The following is a 24013-nucleotide window of genomic DNA, read 5'->3' on the forward strand; positions in this document are numbered from 1 at the left end:
AGAAATAGAGAACACACTGAAAGGGCAAAGGTGTAAAATCAAATTAATGGAAGCTAGAACTCAGCCAAACTAAAGACCGTTCCCTTAATACTTATCTCTTAGATGAACACTCACACAAAGGAATGGGGGGGGGATTTAAGCCTGAGAATTATAGGAGACGCAATAAAAAGGAATAGCTTAGGTGTGATTGAAATTCCACAATGGCAAGAGACCAAAAAATAAATATGCAAATAAAACCATAGAAAAATTGTTGAAGATTTGTTGGCACTAAACTTCCTTAATATTATGAGGGGCAAAAGATATCTACAAACTCAAAAGAGGATAGAGCCCAAAAGAAAATTACCAAGACATATCCTAATCAAATTTTTCAAAACCAAAGACAAAGAAAGAAAATAGGAAAAAGGAAATGTGTAATTAATAAGACTAAGTCCTGACTTAGCAGAAACTCTGTGGGTAAAAAAGCAATGGATGCCATACAAAACGGAGATAAAAAATGTTGTGGAAAAATTCCATTATCTTTTAAATCCATTTTTTTCACGAGCTTTTTGAAGACCCTTTGTATTAAATTCTGAAAATGAGAAATTACCAACCAAGAATTACATAGTCTGTCCATTTCCAGACAGACAGAAGTTACCATATATACTTGTATATAAGCTGAGTTTTCCAGCACATTTTAAATGCAGTTTTGTAGTAAAATTAGTTGCCTTGGCTGATACTTGGGTCAGCTTATGCTTGAGTGTATACTGTATACGGTAAGACTATTTGTAAAAACTTGACAGACTTTCCCCCCCCAGTCCTAGCTCATAGTGACCCTACAGAACAGGGTAAAACTGGTCCATAAGGTTTCCAAGACTGAGTTTTTTTGTTTTTAATCATTTTATTGGGGTCTCGGACAGATCTTATCACAATCCATACATACATACATTTTAACTTGAAAGATTTTATAAGCAATTGATAAAGACAAAGAACAAGCTCAAAAACAACCAAGATTAAGACCTATGAAAATACACAGATATTAACCTAGAAATAAATTTTTCAAAAATAAAACGAACCTGTAAGACTGAAAATAGGGAACATGAGATATCAATCTGTCAAGGAGGACAGCTACAAAGAAATGGGAATAAGTGGTGCACTAAATTCCAGATGGAAAGGATGCCATGAAGAATAGTAAAAAGAAAATAATAAATTACAGGGATAACATCAAGATAATGAATACATTTTCTGTATTCATAATAAAGAAAATCATAAGGACTCACTCAGTAAACAAAGAATCAATACCAGAAGAAGAAATGGATATAAAAATTACAAGCAAAAGTAACCCAGCACAGAAAAATATATAGAAAAAATAAATAATAAGCAACACATACCCATACACCACAGAGTAAAAATAAAACAAATTCATATCTACTGATAATGATGCTAAATGCAAATGGATTATACACATCAGTCAAGAGATAGTGTCAGAATTGATAAGAAAACAGGGCCGATCAGTATGTTGCCTACACGAGATATATCTTAGACACAATGATAAAAATGAAAGGATGGAAAAACATATCAAGAAAATATCAGCCAAAAGAGAGGTGTGGTAATATTAATTTCTGATAAAATAGACTTTAAAAGAAAACCCCAGAAAAAGACCCAAAAAGGACATTATATAATGATCAAAGGGTAAATCAACAAGAGAACATAACTATAATAAATATCTGCGAGCCCAATGAAAGAACCTCAAAATATATAAATCAAACTTTAGCAAAGCTGTAATAAGAAACAGACAATTCCACAACAACTTTAGGAGACTAATACATACCAAACACAACATACCAAATATCTTTGGGATACAACAAATGCAGAACTTAAGATAAATTTATAGCAATAAATATATCAAAAAATAAGGGCCAAACACAACATCTCCGACACTTAGAAAACGAGCAAAAGTCACAAAAGAATCAACAGAAAAAAATTACTAACAAAATATTAGGAAGAGCCATAGTCCAACAAGTTGAAGAGCTTAAAAGAACGGACAAAGTTCTTGAAACACACCACCTTCACAGGAGCTAACAGAAGCTGAAGTAGAAAATGTAAACAAACTCATAACAAAAGAAAATTGAACAGATCATAAAAAACCTTCCAACCTAATCAGTCTCACTGGAGCATTCGATCCAAACATACCATGAAGAGCTCAATGCTTGCACAAGCTAGCCTGGAACACAGGAAAGTAGAGAGCACAACTGAATTCATACTATGAGACAAGTAGAACCCTGATACCAAGGCCAAGCAAAGATACCACTACATGAAAAAAATGAAAATGATAGACTGATATCCCTCAATATCATACATTTACACATGTATATGTATCTATACTATGCACAACCAAGAATAGTTCATACAAGGCATGGAAGGGTGGTCCAACTTTAGAAAAACAATCAATGCAATGCACTACATAAATAAAACAAAGGCAGAGCATCGATCAATGCAGACAAGGTGAGAGACCTGGCTTGCTGGTCTGCTAGACTGGTGGAACCCTTGGGACGATGGCCTTCGAGTGTGCAGAACTGAACTCACCATGTGGCTCAATTTTCAGCTCAACAACAGACAGTTCTATAAGGGAAGCAATAGCACTATTGAGGTGCATACAGCTTAGAATAATTTGGTATCAAGGTGATAGTGTTTACCAAGGACAAAATTTCAAAGGATTGGGAAAGAAGGAAGAATGGTGACAGGAAAAACAGGGACAGGTAGGATGGTTGGTGCAACATTGAGGGGATTGTAATGAATGAAATGAAACAAAATATGTTTGAATTGCTGGAAGTAAAACCGATGCTCTGCTCTGGAAATTTTCACCCAATTCACAATAAAAATGAAAAACAAACAAACAAAAACAGAACCCAACATCCATTCCTGATGAAAGCACTCAGCAAAATAGGAATAGAAATTTCTAATTAAGAGCATATATGCAAAACCAACAGTCAACATCCTTTTCAATGAGGAGATCCTGGAAGCATTTCCCTTTATGAATAGGAACCAGATAAAGAAGTCTTCGATTCAGCAACTATTCAATGCTGTATAGGAAGTCCTAGCCAGGGCAATAAATCAATAAGGGGAAATAGAAAGCATCAAAATTGATGGGGGAAGAAGTAAACTATCCCTAATTGTAGATGTATGTGTCTATATATAGAAAATCCCTGAGACTTGGCAATAAATCTACTGGAATGACTGGAAAGATCCAGCAGAGTGGGAGGATACAAGATAAATATTCACAAATCAGCTAGTACTGATTTACACCAGCAAAGAGAACTCTGAAAAGGAAATCAGGAAAACAATACCATCTCAATGGCCGCTATTAATAAGATAAAATATTTAGAATAAATCTAACTAGAGATACAAAAGATTTATACAGAGAAAATGACAAAACAATATTGTAAGAAACAAAAAGAAATTTACATATGGAATAATATACCATGCTCATGGATAAGAAGACTTAACACTATAAGAATGCCAACGTTATCCTAATCAAGCTATAATGCAATCTGATCTAGACACAGTCAAGGTGCTTTAAGGAGATGAAGTCACTAATTTTATATGGCAAGGAAAGACATACCACATAAACAAAGCAAGAGATCTCATGCTTCCTGATTTCAAAACCTAGTAGACAGCCACGAGAGCCCAAACAGCCTTGTATTGGTAAAACAACAGACAACTAGACCAACCGAGCAATCCTGAGAACCAAAAGTAAACCCATCCACCTATGGACAAGAAATTTTCAACAAAGGGCCGAAATCCATTAAACGAGGAAAAACCAGTCTTTGTAACAAATGGTGCTGTAAAACTGTAGATCTATAACAGAAAAAATGGGAGGAAACGGACCCACCCCTCATACCATATACAAAAACGAACTCGAGATAGATAAAAGGCCTGCAACCAAAACTTGAAACTATTAAGACCGCCCAAGAAAAACTCAGGAGCTCTGGTGGTGATGCAGTGCTTACATGTTGCCTGTTGACCACAAGGTTCTCAATTCAAAGCCACCAGCCCCTCCACAGGAGGAAGATGGGGCTTTCTATTCCCATAAAGACTTAACAGTCTTGGACACTCACAGGAGCAGCTCTACTCTGTCCTACAGGGTTGTTATGAGTCGGCATTGAGTCGATGGCACTGAATGAAAAAATAGGGGCAAAGGTAGGGGACCCTAATTTATGGCATAAGTAGACTACGAATATAACAAAAAACGTTCAAATTCATGAGATAAACTAGATAATTAGGACCTTCTAAACTTTAAATACCTCTGTGCATAAAAAAAATTTCTTTGAAAGAGAGTCTACAGATTGGGAAAAAAATAATTGGCAATGACCTATCTTCAAGGGATTAATCTCAAAAATTTAAAGAAAGCATCAACCTTTCAAGAACAGAAGTACAAACAATCTAGTTAAAAAGTGGGCAGAGGACATAAACAGATATTTCACACACACAAAAAAAGACCTTCATACAACCAATAAACACATGACAAATTCCTATTACCATTAGCCATTGGAAGCCAATCAGAACAACAACGATACACCCTTTTACCCCAGCAGTAATCACAAAGTTCAATGAGAAATGTTGGCGAGGGTGGGGAGGGATTGGAACTCTCCATAAGCTGGTGAAGCCACCTTGAGAAACAGTATGGTAGTTCCTTAAGAAGCTGGCAATAGAAATACTGCAATCTCACTGCCAGTTATTAATGTTAAAGAAATAAGAACTGGGCTATGGACAGATACACACACACCCTTTTGACAAGAGTAAAGATATGGAAACAATTTAAGTGCCCGTCAATGGATAAATGAATATATGCACATACAATGGAATATTTTGCAATGTTAATCTTCCTGGCTGTCTAATTATGTCAGCAATTTTATACCCAAAGTGGTACATTGTTTTGCATAAAATTTGTTGTTTTATATTGTAGGCCTGTAATTCTTTTTTTTTCACTGTGCATCACGCTTCAGTGCCTGAAGCCCACGGGGAAAGCCAGGCAATGGTCCGCGGCTGCAACATGCTTTGGCCTGGGGCACTGTGAGAGGCCCATGGGATGGACCTGCCGTGAATCCAAACCCAGGCACTAGGCCTGTAATTCTTAAGAAATTACTCATTTTAATCTCTCTAGTAGACATTCCAGGTATGACAAACTTTAATACACAAAATCATAACTTATAATATAATAAATATAAAAATAAAATAATTTTTCAATAATGTAATAAACGTATTGCTCAATTCTGTGAGTAATTCTAAGTCACTGTCGCTGTCATTTATCTAGTCTCAAACTCCCTTTGTGCTAACGTGACACCTTTTTGATGCCATGGACAAAAATTTCTAGGCAAAAATTTTTCCAAATGACAGTAAAGGGCAGGTAGGGCACTGGAGACTGATCTAGGAACAAATCTGGGGTGATTTGCTTTGATACAATGTAATCCTCACTGTTGTGTGCGTATATGCCTCTTTTAGACTTGCAGTTTTGAATTTCCCGCCCAGTTCTGTGCAGTGCGGTGACACTGCAGCAGAGACCGGAACGCAACAAGCAAGTCAGATTGCTCTGTGATCACAGTGGACACTGCTGGACTGGGGAGCAGTTAAGGGACTTCTCTGCAGTGTAATTCCGAGTGTGGCTCAGGTTACCGCTTCTGACAGTTAACTTTTACCCCCAGCTACACTCGCGATTACCGCCAGGGAGGTTAAAGAACAATGAGTAATCTGAGACCCACCTCGCAATGTGAATCAAACTGGAGGACATTATGCTGTGTGAAAAAAGTCAATCAGAACAGGTCAAATACTGTATGAGTACACTATTATAGAAAGCCAAGAAAAGGGTTACATACAGGAACAAATTTTTAATGGTGACCAGGGATGAGAGGGAAGGAAAGGGGAAATCACCAACCAGATCGATACTAGACACACATCAATCCAGCGGAAAGGGAAGGCAATGTGCAATACTGGAGTGACCAAGACCGCATCACTAAGGAAAAGAAGACTCAGAGGGGTATGCCAAAGCTACAGACAGCAACGATAAATACTATTACATACAAAATCCTGCATTATCAGAAATAATAAACAATAATTGAGAAATAAAGAAATAGATGGACAGGTAAATTGAATAGGCATGAGTAGGCAAAGGAGACCACACGCATAACCACAAATAGATTTGGCAGATGATGTTTCTATAAACATATTTACATGTGCTATAAACAGATGCATGCTTCTACAAGAGCAAACGGGCAAAGGCCTGTAAGCCATGAACAGCCATCAGGAGGGAATGAGTCGGCAGGCCTGGAGGCTTGGGTTCATAGTTACGGGAGTTGTGATTGTGAGGTTGTGTCACTCGACTGGGCCAGGGTTCTCAGTGGTTTGGCAGCTTTAAGGCCTCGTAATCCCCCAGGATGTGACTTAACACAGTGTAATTAATTCCACAGTGGGATCTGCTGTGAACAGATTAGAATATAACACCTTATTCAGGTCACAGACCTGATGCAATTGAAAGAAGGCTTCCTTGGGGAATGTGGGCTATTCCTACATAAGGGAGGTTCTTCGGACTTAAGGCAAAGGCCTACCATATTGTATGCCCACCCCAGGAGCCTGGGATTCCTTAGCCTCTCCAGTCACAACCTGACCTGCTCATCTTGGACTCGTCTGCCTCTGCAGCTTGATACCAGCCCCATGTTGCTGCTGATCTGGGGTTTGCTAGCCCCGAAGCTACACAAATAGGGAAAGTCGTCAGTTTAACGTGTGACCCGTGGTGCTTATACCTGACACGCCTGCTTCTACAACTGATAGCAGTTTCTTGATATACATTGCTCTCTCTCTGCACGCGCGCGCGCGCGCGCGCACGCACACACACACACACACACACACACACACACACACCAGCCTAACAAATACTCCACAAGGTCAAGTGGTACAACATAATTTACAGAGACAATGTCCTACAGTCTACTTACACTGTAATGACTAGGACCTTAAATCTTGTGAGCAGCCATCTATGGTGCAACTATTGGTTTCTACCCATTTGAAAAAAAAGAATAGGAGAGAGAATTTAAGATATGCAAAAAATTGTAAGACAAAGCGAAGGGGAGGGAGGGAAAAAGAGAGCGAGATTGAGAGATTTATATCAAGAAAATGGCTCGTAAGGTCTGTGCGGTTATTAGGTGCCACGAGTCAGCTCTGACCCATCGTGATCCATTTCTACAGCTATAGAAGTGGGCTCGCCGAAATCGAGGCAGGCCTCAAGTCTGGAGTCAGATGTTAGACTGGAGACGGCTTCTGAATCTCACAGCTCAGTGGCTAATTCACTCAAGATCAGCAGGAAGATGACAGGTTTGTGGGTGAAGAGGCAAATGAATCCAGAGGCAGATCACAAGGCAGGCCAAAGGCCCAAGTTGAAAGAACCGGAGGCTGATGAGCCAGAAGCATGATCCAGACCCAGCAAAAATCAAGCAACCTTTTGGACAGCATCCACTTATACTGAAGCAGCCACGCTCTCGAGGAAATTGTCTTTCAATTGCGTCAGGGTTGTCACCTGAATGAGACCCTTACCATGGAGTGGCTGCTCACTGCAGATCCAGGTGAGACATTGTGTCAGGTCACCTCACGGAGGGTTAGTAGGTCTGTACTACCAAAACACTGAGGATTCTGGCCCGGCCAAGCTGACATGAAATATTTAACTATCAGACCCATGTTTATTGCAGTATTACTCACAATAGCACAAAGATGTCTGTCATGGGATGGATAAATAAACTATGTATTGCACATACTCAATGCAAGATTAAAGAAAGCCAGTGACTTCCCCGGATACTTTATAACATGGATGAATCTGGAGGACATTATGCTGAGTGAAGCATATCAGTCACAAAAGGACAAATATTGCATGAGACCCCCATTACAGTCCAGAAAAGACTTACACACAGAAAAACCACTCTGTAATGGATAACAGGGATGGAATTAGATATGTACTACTAGGTGGAATACAGGGAAAGGCAATCAGTGAGATGGGAGAGGGCAGCATAACATGACCCCTGGTAAAGAAACTCACTGGGAGGTCAAGAGTGAAACCAACAAAGGCAAATCCCGTGGCAGACATAATCCTGAAAGAATAATACCAAACAACATCTATGAGTATACAAGGGAGCTTCAACATCTTTGTGGAGAAATGGAATCAAAAGATAATGGGATGTTCCCACAAACTTTTTGGAGCCCTATCACACACCTAGGCTTAGCAGAGGATATTTCCACATAAGTACTTGTATGTGATGCAAATATTACAGAGTATAAGGGTCCATGTCCTGTAATGCTTTGCCATAAGCAAACATCACAAGGGAATGAGTCACTAGGCTTGGGGAGTGAAGGACTAGTTTGGGAGGTCAAGGTCAACTGGTATAACATCATTCACAAAGACAATGCTCTACATCCTATTTTGGTGAGTAGACACTTGGTCTTAAAGCAGTGGCTCTCAACCTTCTAATGCCACGACCCTTTCATACAGTTCCTCATGTGGTGGTGACCACCTCAATCATAAGATTATTTTCATTGCTACTTCATAACTGTCATGTTGCTACTGTTATGAATCGGGCGACCCCTATGAAAGGGTCATTCGATCCCCAAAGGAGGCAGTACCCACAGGTTGAGAACCACTGTCTTAAAGGCTCATGAATGGCCCTCTAAGGTGAAACTGCTGATTGTGCCTTGTCCAGAACAAAGAAGAGTGAAGAAAATAGAGTACTCAAGGGACAGATTAGTTCAAAGGGCTAAGGAACCACAACCTCTACTCCCTTAAGACTAGAAACTATTGTATGGTGCCTGGCTACCACTACGGACTGCTCTAATCAGGATTGCAACAGACGGTCCAGGACAGAGAAAAAAATTTTTTTAAATGCAGAACAAAATTCAAAATAATAAAAAAGATCAGCTTCCCTCAGAGCGACTGGTGGGTTTGAACCTCTGACCTTGCAGTCAGCAGATCAATACTATTCCACAGAACCACCAAAAGAGTGCCCCTGTAACATCTTGGGGGTTGCACTATGGCCTGCTGAGACCTGAGCAAGGTACTGTCTGCCCTAGAACCTTGAGGCCAACTCGGAAGTCCCGATGCATGTCGGAGTCTGCAGATGACACCACTATTCAGAGGGACGGTCATTTGCACTCAGCACCGGGGGGCTCACCTGGGCCAGGCTGGGCTGGCAGGTGAGGGTCACCCACATATTTCATCTGAGGAGGGCAGGAGACTGGGCCCTGAGTTCCCGAGCTGCAAGGGTGGGAGGAGAGCAGCTGTCTCTCCATCTCACCTGGGGGCCAGTTAAGGGAGGGCGAGGGCCGAGTCGGAACCCCCGGGAAGAAAAGGAGCATGGGGGGGGGGTTACGCACTAAAAGAAGAACCCCTGAGACAAGGAAGTAGGATAAGGCCTTGGTGGTCTCACAAAAGGGTGGGGAGAAGTGAGAGCAGGAGATGGCAGTAACAAGCTATGTCACAGTAGTCCTCCCGAGCACACTCTCACCTTAGATGCTGTGCCCGGTGCTATGCCAGGCATGGGGGGCCCAGGACCAGGCCATTCTGTGTGAGGAGGAGGGTGTCCTCTTCTTAGAGAACAAAATTCTTGGGGCCTCCGCCCCAGCCTCACCTAGGAATCAGCAGCATTGCTGGCTCAGAGCCAGCTGGAGCCCGACCAGGGCTGGGAAGCCCACCTCCACCACCCACAAGGGCTCACCCCTGGGAACTCGCACGAGGAGTAATGAGGTTTGGACAGCGTGTTTCCATTGTCCCCTGCCCCGCCTGATAACTCCCACTCAGAGCAGCATAAACAGACGGTGGGTGGCAGGGTCCAAGGGGGGAAAATCTCAAGGGCTTCAAGACCTTCAGGCTCACTGACCCTGCATTCTGCTAGACAGGCCTACATCCAGTGAGAGCCACCTTGCCAGGACAGGTGGGGGTCTATACCTCCCCATAATCCCGCTGGTCCTTACCACCTATTGCTCCCTGGCACCCCCTATAGCCATTAACTCCCACATCCTCATCTCTTGGGACTCAAGACTGGCCTTGCTGACTGGCCCAGGGTGGGTGCCAGGATTCCACAGAGAGAATGGGGCCAAGCCTTGGCCATCCAAAGTTCAGGGAGGCCACTGACCCAGCTGGCTTTTGCTTAGGGGTTAACCACTGCCTGTCAAAATGGGCTTGTGTGGGAGGCTCGGCTACTGTACTCACCAGGCTCGGTGGACAGGTAAGTGAGGCAGGGGCAGCTTGGGGAAGCAGGTGCCTGTAATGGACTGGCAGAGTGAACTCTGGCCCACTGGTCGCACTGACCGTCAGCTCCGTGTGTGAGACAGGTCTGATGCCTTCCTAACGCTTATTAGGAAGAGGTAGAGGGAGGGCGGGCAGGGAGAGGGCAGAGGGCTCACCCGCTCCACGAGGCCATGCTTGTGTTTCAGCTTATACACCTGCAGCCTGGGCAGGAAGCTCTCGGCGTAGTTCTTGTCCTCCAGCCCGTGCAGCAGGATGCCATGGAAGGCCAGCCGGCAGGTGTTGGCATGAATGTCCGCATCAAGCCTGGAGCCGATCACCAGGCAGAGCCGAGGGCAGGTGATGGGCCTCTCAAACTCCATGAGGGCCCACTGCTGTTGGGGGCAGGGGGTCTCGGTGGCCTGCCCCGCCTGCTGGTCGGCCTCTCCACCGTCTGCTGGCTCCAGGTCCTTACACAGGAACTGCTCCTGGAAGAGGTATTCTCGAGAGAAGTCGAATGAGTCCAGCGTGGGCTGCTGGTTGAAGTGGTCAGGAGCAGGGCTGAAGAACATCAGCCTGCCCATGACTGTCTCATGGCCCACGGTGATGTGGAACTTGGCCTTGGTCAGCAGAGGCCCCCGGAAGTACGGGATCTTCTCCAGGGAGACGAGGGCCGCATGGATGGTGTGCAGGGACTCAGGGGCACACACCAGCCCTCGCTCCAGCAGCTTGGGGTCAAACTGGGTCACGCATATACCCAGTCGGTCTCCCTGCATGGCTGAGGTGACAGGCAGGTGGAACATCTGCATTGACTTCACCTTCTTCACCACCTGAAGGGACAAGAGAGGAGAGAGGTGGGAAATGGGTTACAGAAAATCCCCAGGGCACACCTGCCAAGAGGTAGGCCCAGTCAGATCCCTTTGTATGGAGTAAGTGCCACCTGAAAACCCAAAGGGAGCTTCTCCTTGCAAGGCTGGCCCTCCTTCTCTGAGTCCCAGGCACATTCTGGGATAAGGGCAGTGGTGACAGCGACTCAGTGCTGGTCCACCTTAGTCCTCACCATCTTCTGTTCCCTAGGTTTGGCCCTGACCTCTGTGTATGGTAGGCCCCAATTCCCACAGAGTTCTCTATTTCCATGGACCATTCTGGCTTTCTCTGGATTCTAGCACCCAAGATACATTGGTTCACATGCACAGGACAAGCTCTAGTCCCAGCCCGACAAATTATGGCCGGTCGGCCGCCACAATCCAGATCCCCTTCACTGCTCTGGACAGCTGGTGGCAGCTCGTCACTGTCGCTAGGGGGACCTCCGCCCCATTTGCACACCTGCTGCTGTGTGCTCTGAGTCCATCTTCACGCGTCCCCCACATGGCACCAGGCGCTGTTCTAGAACGGGCATCCCATCCAGAATCAAGGACTGGTGGGCACGCTTGGCCTTGATATATACGGTGGTTGGGGTCAGATAAGTAAGAGGCATTTTGACATTAAGATTGTGAGTGTCATCTGTCAGGAAGTTTGGCAAAGTCTGGCAGGGTGGGGGGAGGGGGGAACGACACTGACTTTCTCCCAGAGTATCCTGTCCTGAGGGCTGCTTTTCCGAGACCTGAAGACAAGAAATAGTCCACACGCTGGGAGGAGCTGCAGAGTGCCAATGCAAAGCGCACATACGGTGTAGAGTGTCGATGTAAAGAGTGTCAATGTGAAGTGCAGTTACAATGTACAGTGTGGAGTGTCGATGTAAAGAGTGTCAATGTGAAGTGCAGTTACAATGTACAGTGTGGAGTGTCGATGTAAAGAGTGTCAATGTGAAGTGCAGTTACAATGTACAGTGTGGAGTGTCGATGTAAAGAGTGTCAATGTGAAGTGCACATACAATGTACAGTGTAGAGTGTGAGTAGCAAGGCTCTCAAACAGGCTGATGGCTCGCATGTCTGGGAAACAAAGAAGGTGGCTGGTGGGGCTGGAGCAGGTTGAGGAAGGAGGGTGCGGGGAGGGGAGCGGGCAGGAGAGGTGGCAGGGCCCGCTGCGCAGCCCGAAGATCACAGTGGTGGGCTAGACGCGTCACTGAGGTGCCGGGGAGCCACTGTCAGGGGTAACCCAGTCGTATTTGCTTTTCCAGATCACACTGACTAGTTAATGGCTAACTCTGTGTCCACAGCTTGTAAATTAGGAACAGACCCAGAGACGGTCACAATAAACTCTGAGTTAGCTCCTATTATGACCCAGAGTCTCTGACTGGAGAAGAACGTGTGGCCACAGCTTTCTGTTTAACCAAGCAGGGACATGCGCGGCCAGTTTCAGAGAAAGTGCCAAGCCAACAACAGTTTTGCACCCGTCACAGGGCAGCGAGGCTGGGGTGTGGGGCTCAGGCTCTCCCTGGGTGAAGGGGATACCGGGCTAAAGGCCCAAGAGCCAGGCCCTTTTCTGGAGAGTCATAATAGTCAAGTGTTTGTTTAAAGATCATTAACTCCCTAGCCACGAGGTCAGGAGGCAGAGCAAGTGAGCAGGGCGGTGTCAAAAGCCACATCCAAGATTAATCAGAAAGAAAGATCAACCATCTCTGAGAGGTGTGGGTGGCAGTGGGAAAATAAGACTGCCTGGGACGGCATCTGAGAGTAAGTGGGGGACACTATCCCACCCACCCAAGGCTCTGGGGAAGCAGGCTTCAGCCAGAGCGCTCCCCTGCAGCCTGTGGGTCCAGTCCTCACCTCCTTCCAGAAAGCTCTCTAGAGCACAGCTCTGATGACACACTCCTGCTCCAACCTATGCCCTTCCTGCATCACGGCGATGGGAGTCGTTGGCAGGATGAGCCTTCTATAAACCGAGGGTCTATGACGGGGGTCCTCAGACTTTTTAAACAGGGGGCCAGTTCACTGTCCCTCAGACCCGTTGGAGGGCCGGACTATAGTTTAAAAAAAACAAACTATGAACAAATCCCTATGCACACTGCACATATCTTATTTTGAAGTAAAAAAACAAAATGGGGCAAAAACACCTGGCGGGCCGGATAAATGTCCTCAGTGGGCCGCATGTGGCCACAGGCTGTAGTTTGAGGACCCCTGGTCCATGGGAACTCACAGAGATGGGTTGGGCTGCTCAGTGGGTGGGGGGAGGGAGGAAGCGGGATGGCTCAGAAGGCCCAGCTGAAAGGGTCCCAGCACTGGTCACACTCTTCCAGGGAAGCCCTCCCGAGTCAGTCCAGCTTGGCAGCACGCTCTGACCCACCGTGCCTGTCAGCCGTCTCCACGGAGACTAGATTTTCACATTGGTAAAGCAGGACACCATTGATAAAACGCATATCCTGGCGAAATAGCCACATGGCAGCCGAAAACCGTACACCCTAGCTCATCGTGCATTCTTTCCAAACATCGGGACTTTTAAAAAACGCCGCAGGACGCAGGAACAATTGTTAAAAATTGGGACTGTCCCGACCAAAGCAGGATGCCACAGCTAGAGGAGACTCAGCTCTGTGAACACCCCAGTCTCCTTCTCTCTGCTCTGCCTGGAATGCCTCCCACCTGAACAGTCCCTACCTACCCCCAACACCCCCCATGGACGGACTCCCCTTCTGAAAACCACAATGACACGCCCCCCCACACCCCGCCCTGCAGAGCTGCTTCTAATCTTCTCCGATTGCTCTGAGGATCTCTGACTCTGTGGACCTACTAACAGCTGATTGCTGGCTTACTTGACCATCCCAGCCTCCATTTATTTACTAATGTAAACAACAGTATCCTAAATACCCACGGATCCACCCACCACTCGGAGAACTAAAACCTTATCAAAAACTTGCATCCCATCCTCCATCCCTGTGCTCCTCCCCACCTGCCCATAGCTGGAGCCCCACGCCCACCCTCCCAATGTCACTCGGCATTCCTTCCCTTTCTTTGTAGACATCTGTGTGGAGGCTTAGTACAGATGTAATAGATGCCTAATCAATAGTTTGCTTTCCTTTATAAGATTCTGAATCAGCCACAGTACTCAAATCCTGTGTTGTTGCACGTGCCTGCAGCTCATTCGCTGACAATGTCACAGAATGCCCAATCCCACTACCAGTCTCCTGCCAGGGTGCGCTCAAATGCTGACCAGATTCCTACCTGGGGGTTCTCGAGGAGACAGACTCTGGAGTAGACCTGCTGGGTGAGGCTCAGCTTTGCTGGATAAAGTATCATCCATGGAGAAGATACCCCATCCAGACACAGCTCCTCCAACCGTTAGCACAGTCAGATTTCTACATTTTCTCTATCAAATGTGTTTCTCCCCCTGCAAGACAAGGACTTGTATACACACCCTGCTCCCCACAGGCCCAGATAAACACCACCCACCCCATGTGAAGGCAGTAACTGCAGCCGACTCTGAAGAAGAAATGCCCCTCGTGGCAAAAGCACACCTGGCAGAGCACCAAGTGGAGACTCCATCCTGCCACTGCTTGAGAAAGATTGTGTTTCTGAGGCTCCCTGAGAGGCTGCCGGTGCCCCACGGGGGGGGGGGGGGGGCGGGACACCCCCACCCCATCCAGCTGCACTCCAAGCAGGCTTTATTTAAAGCATGTTCTCCTTTCAACAGGGCTCGCTCGTGTCCTCAGGACTGAAATAATAAAGAATGTCTCACGAGGGCACCGAGCAGAACAGAAAGACAAATAACTGCGCACATCAAGATTTTAAGGGCTGCAACAGGAAATTGTGAAGCAGATAGAGATGCACACAGGGTGATCTGGTGCACTGCAAGGCCACTCACCCACGAGCACACGGACAACGTCACCATGCGCATCTCAACAGAGTGCCTTTCAGTAGCAGAGCCCATTTGGGACACACACGGCCCTTGAGTAGATTCCATCAGGTGTCCACGCCAGGTCTTTACAGAAGCGGACGGCCATATGTTTCTCCTGCAAAGTGGCTGGTGGGTTGGAACCTGACCTTTCCGTTAGCAGCACAACTCTTAACTCAGTGGTTCTCAACCTTCCTAATGCCGCCATCCTGGAATACAGTTCCTCATGTTGTGGTGACCCCAACCATACAATTCTTAAAAAGAAAACAAAACCAAACTTTTATGGGGAGCTCTTACATCTCATCATAATCCATGCATTCCTCCAGGGTGTCCAGCACATTTGCACATATGCCGCCATCACTTTCAAAGCATTCTCTTCCCACTTGAGCCCCTGATATCAGCTCCCCATTTCTTCCCCCTCCCTCCCCTGCCCACCCACCCTCAGGAACTCTTGATAATTTAGATTATTATTTTCATATCTTATATTGTCCTTTGTCACCCCTCACCCACTTTTCCGTTATTCCTTCCCCTGGGAGGGAGTTCTAGGTTGATCCTTGTGATCGATTCCCCCCTTTCTCCCCCCACCCTCTCCTAATCCTCCTGGTATCTCTACTCTCTTTGTTGGCCCGGAGGGGATTAATCTATCCTAGATTCTCTGAATTGCCGGCCCTTATCTGTAGTAGTGTGCAGACTCTGGTCTAATCTGATTTGTAAGGTAGAAGTGAGATCATGATGGTGGGGTGAAGGACGCACCAAAGAGCTAGAGGAAAGTTGTGTGTTTCATTGTTGCTATACTGCACCCTGACTGGCTCATCTCTTCCCTGTGAGAGGATGTCCAATTGTCTACAGATGGGCATTGGTCTCCACTCCATGCCCCCTCCCCCTGCACCTCATTCACCTCTCGGTCTTAGATGCCTGATACCTGATCCCATTGACGGCTCATGATCACACAGGCTGGTGTGCTTCCTCCATGTGGGTTTTGTTGCTTCTGAGCTAGATGGCCACTTGTTTATCTTCAAGCCTTTAAGACCTAGACAACTATATCTTTTGATAGTCAGGCACCATTAGCTTTCTTCACCACATTTGCTTATGTATCCATTTTGTCTTCAGCAATCGTGTTGGGAAGGTGAGCATCACAGAATGGCGGATTGTTAGAATCAAGTGTTCTTGTGTTGAAGGAGTACTTGAGTGGAGGCCCAATGTCCATCTGCGACCTTAATTCTTAACATATAGATATGAGTACACAGTTCTAGTCCCCTCTTGTCACACACACACACACACACACACACACACACACACATATAATTACATTTGTACATGCCTGTATTTAGACCTCTATAAATGTCCTTTGCCTCCTGGTTCTTTTCTCGATTTCCTTTTACTTTCCTCTTGTCCCACCATCATGCTCCGCCTTTGTTTGGTTGAGTAATTCCTCGCTGCTACATTTCCCTTAATTAAGCCCCACTAGGCATCCTACAACCTTCCTTCCATTGATTTTAATTCACATGTTACATAAAATTACTTTCATTGCTACTTCTTAACTGCAATTTTGTTAGTTATGAATCATTATGTAAACATCTGATATGCAGGATGCATTTTCATTGTTACAAATTGAACATAATTAAAGCATAGTGGTTAATCACAAAACAATATGTAATTATATATTGTGAACTATTTACTTCTAATTACAAATAAATGAAATTTTGTCTTGAAGCATGGTGTAGCATGGGTAACAGTCTTAATATAAAACAGTGAACTACTCTGCTACATTTTGTGATGGTATGTGTAAAAAGCTTGAGATAGTTTCTTTCTCACCAGATCAGAAATTCTCGGGGCAGTCTTTGCAAGAGCACAATGAAGCTCATCTTCCACAACAAGTCTACTTCTGTGTTTAGATGATAACTAACAAGCTGGATAACTCATTTCACAGAAGAATCTTGTTGGAAATGGAAGAAGAAGACGCAACACAGTCTCGGACAGAACAGGATCTGACTGCAAACACTTGATCCAGAAATTTGTAACTGGCATTGTAGAGAAATCAGTTCTCACTGCATTGCTGTAAATACAGAGTTCAATGAACTCCTCTTGTGCTGTCTCAGGAACATCTTCAACTTTGACTGTGAATAGGCTTCTAGCAAGTGCAAATGGGGTGTCGGGTAGATTTGGAAAATACAATGAAATTTTGTTTGTAACCATTTGCAAGTGTTCTTTCATGGAAATATCATAATCCTTTGGTAAAATATCATGGTCCTCAAAGAAAACAGATAAGGTAGGCAACATGTAAATTTTAATTTTCATCCTTTTTTTTTTTTGGTCAAAGCTAAAGTTTTACTTGGAATGATCAGATAATTTCTGACAAATCAAAGCATGTTGTACTTGGTCCTTGCAGTGATAAATTTAATTCATTCAAAATGGCAAAGATGTCAACCAAGTAGTTCTGTAGTTCACTTTTATTGCTGAAAAGTGCTTCAAACTGTGGTCTTGCTTTCGGACTAAAAAACATTTTGAGTTCATCACGAAGCTCAACAACACATTTTAAAACTTTTCCTCTTGACAACCATCTCACTTCAGTGTGAAATAGCAGAGCATTATTCGGCACATCCAACTCGTTGCACAGTTGTGAAAACAGTAGACTTTTTAAAGTGCTCACCTTGACAACATTTACAGAACTTAGGATGCTTTTCATGACTTCTTGTAACTCTTGTGGCAGTGTCTTCATTGCTAATATTTGCCAATGAAGCATACATTCAGTTCCGATGACTCATTCAATACCACGTTGAAATCCAGATCGACATCCTAGCATAGCTGAAGCACCATCTGTGCAAACACCACAAACCTTTCCCCAAGAGATCTTAGGCTTTTTTAGAAATGAACCAACTGTGTCAAATACATCACATGCAGGTTTCAAGAGGTTTGCAAAAATGAAACACATCTTTAAAGTCACCATCATTAATAGACCTCATGTAAACCAGTAAATGTGAACAGTTTGCAACGTCCATAGATTCATCAAGCTGGATGCTAAAATATTGGAAGCAGAGCAGATTTAATTTCCTGGATTACCTGATCAAGAATATCAGCATACATGTCATCTAGTCTTCTGTGGGCACTGTTGTTAGATAAGGAAATTGCACTCAATTTCATAACAAAGTTGTCTCCGATCATAATTTGAATCATGTCTTTGGCTACTAGCAACGGTAAATCCTAGCAATGGTGTGAGGTTTCACAGCTCTGGTGATTCTGAGTACCACCAAATATGAAGCTTCAATGGGTGTGACGTTTTGTTTGTGGTACTTGCCACCAGTGTCAAGTCTGGCTTTCTTGAGTCCATCAGCTTTACTTCTAAAATAGTAGGTATCCTTGCCAGCAAAGCTCAGATCCTAGCTATCAAAATGGTGTTTTAGTTTGTTCAGCTTCATAGATTCAGCTGATAGAACTTCACAACAAATAACATATCGCAGTTTCTCAATTCCTGCTGTAATTCTTGAGGTAAGATCATACTGTAAAAAATCCTCACTGTACTTTCTTTTCTTAACATTCTTCTCTACACGGTCCATTGTCATGTGATGGTATGCTAATTAAAGTAATATATAACAATAGCTTTAATAATACAAAAGATGATACATGGCATGGTTCAGTCAATACAGTTCATTAAAGTTTCCTATGATTTACCATTCTGTTGTTTTTTTTACATACCTGGTACTATCACAAGGGGGCAGTATTCATACCATCCACAACTGAATATAAAAAGACAGATCAGCATCCAGATTAAGTTCCCATGGTGTATATATATATATATACAGTAGTTGATGATTTTACATTTACCCAGTAATTATAATTCATGAAATGTCATTTTACCTCCAGTACTGCTGTTTTCAACATAGTAGCTGCTTTTAACAGAGCAGCTGCTTTCACAACAGCAATTTTCTACACAGTAGCTGCTCTATACACGTGTGACTGGTCCACATAAGTACATTATGGCACCAATCCTGTCACATACACCCTGTACTTGTACAGGGTATATGTGATGGGGTTGGCGCGATGATGTCTTCACGCGGGTTACTCCTATATGGTGTATCTGCACGTGGGAGGACCCACCTGGAGACAAATAGAAGAGCAGTGTCTCGGTTTCTAAGACCATCAGAAACACATATTTGTTTCACAGGTGACCCCTGTGAAAGGGTCGTTGGACCCCCAAAGGGGTTGTGACCCACAAGTTGAGAACCAGTCTGAACTCATCGTACCACTTGGGATCCTTAAAACACACACACAAGCAGAGACTGGGGGAAAACATTCCTAGCCAACTTGGAATGACGCAATCCATTTGGTAAGGCATGCACCACATACCTCCCCATGGCCCCATGGAGTGGCCGACACACACATACAACATAGGACCATATGTACTCACTCAACACAGACTTATTACCTGTAAGTTCCTTTCAGGTATCAGGCCCGGACCCTGAACCTGCAGTGATAGCCAAGGCAAGCACAACAGACACAGTTTGGATCCTATGGAATCTACTGCCAATCCCAACATCAACCCCCCAACCCCCCCACCTCCACCCCGCCATCAAGCCAATTCTGACTCAGCAACCCCATATAGGGTCTCCGTACCAGAGCAGACACCCGTATCTTTCTCCCTCAGAGCGGCTGGTGGGTTTGAACCACCGGCCTCATGCTTAGAGTTGAATGTTTACCCGAGAGCACCACAAGGGCTGCAAGGAGAGAGAGACATTAGTAAAATCAATCAGTAAATGTCGTATGGAGGTGTTTATAACACTATCAGGAAGTGCTTGGAGAAACATATCAGGGTGTTGTGAAAGAGAACAAATGGCTCTCATTCACCGGGGTGGTGTAATGGGCTGACCTGCTAAGAGCAAGGTCAGAGGTTTGGACCCACCAGTTGCTCTTTGGGAGAGGGATGAGGCTGTTGGCTCCTGTAAGATTTAGTCTCAGAAACTCAAGGGAGTAGCTCCACTCTGTCCTACGTGGTTGTTAAGGGTCAGAATTGGCTAGAGGGCAGTGGGGTTTTTTTGTTTGGGTTTATTTTTAATTCATAATTGTGAGCAGTCAGGGAGGACTTCTCTGAGGAAGTGGCCTGCAGCTGAGCAGACCAATGAGGAGGGTGGGTGCAGGATTCCAGGTAGAGGGCAAACCCCAGCAAGCTAAAGAGCCTGGTGGGGACAGTAGTGGAGGGGGCTGGGTGGATGTTGGGGGAGGTCAGAAAAACACAAAGCCACTACCACTAGTGGGAGCGGGGTCGGGGAGTTGAGTGTGGATAATGGGCTGATTATGTCAGGACTTGGAAATATAAAGAAGGCGAGGGAACTAGCAAGCAAAAGCCTCCGAGTTGTCACAGGAGTGCTAAAGGACTGTGGGGGGGGGAGGGATTTGAGGGGGGCTGCACGCAGATACAGAAGGAGGAACTCCCGGGGGTCTAGGTGGAGGGACTGTCCTGGCTGAAATGTCACTCTGATGGGGAAGAACTATGGAGGAACAGAGTAGGGGATGTGTCTCAAACAACCTAAAGGAAAGGCCAGAGGGCAACCAGACAAGGCCAGAAGTCTGCCTCCAGAGGGAGGTCAAGGCTGGGACACGCGGAGCGCAGACTTCCGCATCCCGCTGCTTCTTCAACCCTCCGCCTGGCTGGCATCTCGTTAGGTGTAAACACCCTTCTCCTTCCATTCTCCCTCTCACCCATGGAGCACTGGGTTTCCAGCTACTCAGGTGAAAAGCCTTCGCCCAGCCCTCGCTTCTTCTCTTCCTTATCCCACATCCCAAGTCAAAGCCTGCACGCCCACTGCCAACGAGCCGATTCTAACTCATGGCGACACCGAAGGACAGACTGGGATGGTCCACGGGCGCCCCCAGACTATGCCCCTTTATAGGAGCAGTCAGCTCGTCCTTCTCCTCCACGTGGCTGGTGGGTGTGAATGCTGACCTTCGTTATCAGCCCAATGCCTAACCCACAGTGCTGCTACCAGGACTCTTCCTTCATGGAATCAGCTCTACCTGCAAGACACTCCGAATCTGACCTCTCCTTCCCTACTGTACCCCGACACTGAACTACCACTCGGTATTAAGAATTGCACCGTTCCCCGACAGTCATTCTGTTGAAATGCTGGTGGACATTGGGCATCTCCAAACTCCCCACTGGCTTGCTCGCCTCTGCTGTTAAAGCTAAAATCCTTCCAGTGGCCCACCACGCCCTAGAGCCCAGCACTATGCTATTTCTCTGACTCCCTGGCTACTCCCCTCACCCTCACTCATATCCCTCACCTGTGGCTTCTTACACGTTGTTCCCTAACCATGCCACACACACTCCTACCCCAGGGCCTTTATGCTCGCCAGCTCCTCTGACTAGGATGCTCTTCCACAATGGCCGCTTCTCTTTGTCATGGCTCCTTTGTCAGAGGCTGTCTTTGACCGCCCATGAAAGACAGCAGCACCACTCCTTCCCTTTGTCGCCACCTAACCTATTATCTAAGTGCAGCTTTACTGGCCATCCTGCCTGCGCTGAAGCACGCAGGACCTCCATGAGGACCAGGTCTTCGTTTTCTCCGTAGGTTTGCCTCAGGAGACCTCAGGAGCTATTTGCAAGATAACTAAACACAGCCATGACAGATGCAGAATTGTCCCTGCCCCAGGGAGCCCCAGTCTGAGACATGCCCATGGGGGGTGGGCATGAGAACTGGCCCTGGAGGCTAGCTGAACACTCAGTGGCTCCCGACAACCCAAAGGACATGGTGCCATGTGCCCACGGGCAGAAGCAGGATGCGCAAGGCGCCCTGACAAGGGCACCTGGCTCCCTGGTGGAGTGAGCATTAGAAGACGGGGTGGGCAGGGCGGGAGGTACACTGCTACAGAACATGGTGGGAGTGGGGCTGGCGGCTCCTTGGACTCAGCTCCCAAGAGGCTAGCTGCCGAATCCCTCCCTCCCGTGCTTCCGACTGACCGCTCTAGCACTAAGCCTGCTGGGGAAGGGGGGGAAGAGGAATACATCAAGCAGGCAAACAATTTTTAGAACTCAAGTTCATGCTGGGTAAGCAGTTTGGTCCTTTCTGACTAACAAAGGAGTCTTGCCATCATCTGGGTCAGTTATTCTTCATAAAAATCCAACGAGGCAGGTCAGTATTTTTACATTCAATTTTATGGGTGAAGAAACAGAGGTTTTTGAAGTCTCCAAGGTCACAGAGCAAAGAAGGCTGCAGCTTGGGACAGTAAGGTGAGTGCCGAGACGGCTAGGCGGGTCTGATGCTGCGTGGCCTCTGGCCAGCTGAGTAGCTGGCAAGCAGGCAGCTGAGGCTGCAGGTGAGCAGTCCCCCTGCCCCCCAGCCTCTTCAAGGCCTGAGTCAGGCAGAGCCTAACCGTCTACAGATTCTGATTAACTAGCAGTGTGCATGCTGTATACCAACAAGTGGTCCCGAGGAGGAACAGAGAGGGACGCCTCCAGAGAGGGGCTCCCCTAGCAAGTGGGTAGGGACTTCTTCCCACAAGAGGTCTTATGCCCCACCTGAATGCTGAGAAGCAGTGAGCTGCGCCCAGCTCTCTAATCTTATTGGGTTCCCAAGTATGGCCAAGGAAGGGCTCGAACCCAGATGTGTCTAACTCCAAAGCCACAACTCTGCCCTCCTGCCTCAAGCTGCCCTGGCTCAGGTAGGCCACCGCCTTCCAATTGCCAAGCCCTTGGGGCATTTTCCAAGCTGACTTCTCAGCTGCCTGCCTCCCTTCCTCCTTCCCTCCCAGCCACTTCTGTTTTCTGTTTCTGGGGTGCATAGCTTTGCCAGCACTGGACAGACATGCAGAAAGTTTGCTGGTTGAAATACGGAAAAAAAACGACTAAACATTCTCACTGTCTGTTACCAGGCCTGACTGCCTCCACTGCTCTTGCTGGTCTTTTAAGGAGCCCTGCTGGCAGAGTGGGTTACAAGTTGGGCTGTGACCCACAAGGTCAGCAGTTCAAAATCACCAGCCGATCCTCCGAAGAAACACAGGGCTTTCTACTCCCTGTAAAGGGTGCCAGTCTTGAAAGCCTACGGGGCCAGTTCTACCCTGTCCTCGAGGGGCACAATGAGTGGGAATCGGCCCGATGGCAGTGAGTTGGGTTGGTTTTGAGTATCTCCAATGCATTTCGTTTCCTAGCACTCTGAGGGTTTGGATAAGTGTAGTCTCTCACCCCTATGTGTATTCTGAGGCTACTGACAACCTCCCACGTGCAAAACTCCAGAGTGGGAATCAAAGTTCCTTAAGCTCTGTTCCCCACAGCACTGTGCATGGGATAGTACCCACTAGGTCATGCTCAGATGATTTAGGGATTTGAACATGGTGTGATCAAGAAGAGGGGGACCACACACCTGTTAGTGATCTACCACCTGCGCAAGCCTTACAGCTCTGGTTCCATGGAATCCTCACCACAACCCTGCTGCTGGCCCATGATCACCTCGTTTTACAGACAAGGGAACCGGGGCCCCAGTAGCTGATGTCTGTCCTAAGCATCCAGAGCACTCGATATTAAAGCCTGTACTCTCTCCCTATCGCATGCCATATAGACACACCTTGTGTGGACAGTGGGAGGCTTAGAGGAAATACAATTCAGCAGCGTCCCTTTTCCTGAGCACATGGGGAGTCCTTTCACTACAAGGCTTCTCGGGCCGAGGACGGAGCTGCCGACAGCCGCCCTCGCTCAGAGCAGCGGTTCTGGCCCTCTTCAGAACCCACGCGTGCAGGAGAAGTGTGCAATGGCCTTGTGCTTCACAGCCTCTCTGATGTGCAGAGATTTTTGTAATAATAGTACTGGCTGTAATGAGATTGGACCTCTATTATCCATTTTTATTCCATTAATGATCCTGGAAGCTCCTGGCAGTGCCAAAGGCTAGGGTTGGGGCCTTGCAACTTTATCATTACTTAATAAAATGTAAATCGGACAGGAAAAGAAACACACAAGGTTTGACACTAATAAGCTTATAGCAGCATCAGTTACTTCAATTCAAAGAGGCTCAGACCAGAGGTGGGGGG

General features: G+C 46.2%; 1 protein-coding gene and 1 non-coding gene across 4 annotated transcripts in view; both read right to left on the reverse strand.

The window, feature by feature from the left end:
- The window catches only part of EEFSEC (eukaryotic elongation factor, selenocysteine-tRNA specific), a 316447-nt gene that overhangs the window by 67496 nt on the left and 224938 nt on the right, over positions 1-24013 (reverse strand). For all 3 annotated transcript variants that reach the window (XM_075550125.1, XM_075550127.1, XM_075550128.1), the window contains exon 5: positions 10414-11064. In XM_075550125.1, coding sequence (XP_075406240.1) covers positions 10414-11064 — 651 coding nt within the window. The remainder of the gene's footprint in view (positions 1-10413; positions 11065-24013) is intronic.
- On the reverse strand, positions 4963-5094 carry LOC142449651 (small nucleolar RNA SNORA42/SNORA80 family). The gene has a single exon (XR_012784776.1). It is a non-coding gene; the product is annotated as a small nucleolar RNA SNORA42/SNORA80 family (small nucleolar RNA).

Source organism: Tenrec ecaudatus, chromosome 5 (genome assembly GCF_050624435.1).
Source record: "Tenrec ecaudatus isolate mTenEca1 chromosome 5, mTenEca1.hap1, whole genome shotgun sequence".
Classification (NCBI taxonomy): domain Eukaryota; kingdom Metazoa; phylum Chordata; class Mammalia; order Afrosoricida; family Tenrecidae; genus Tenrec; species Tenrec ecaudatus.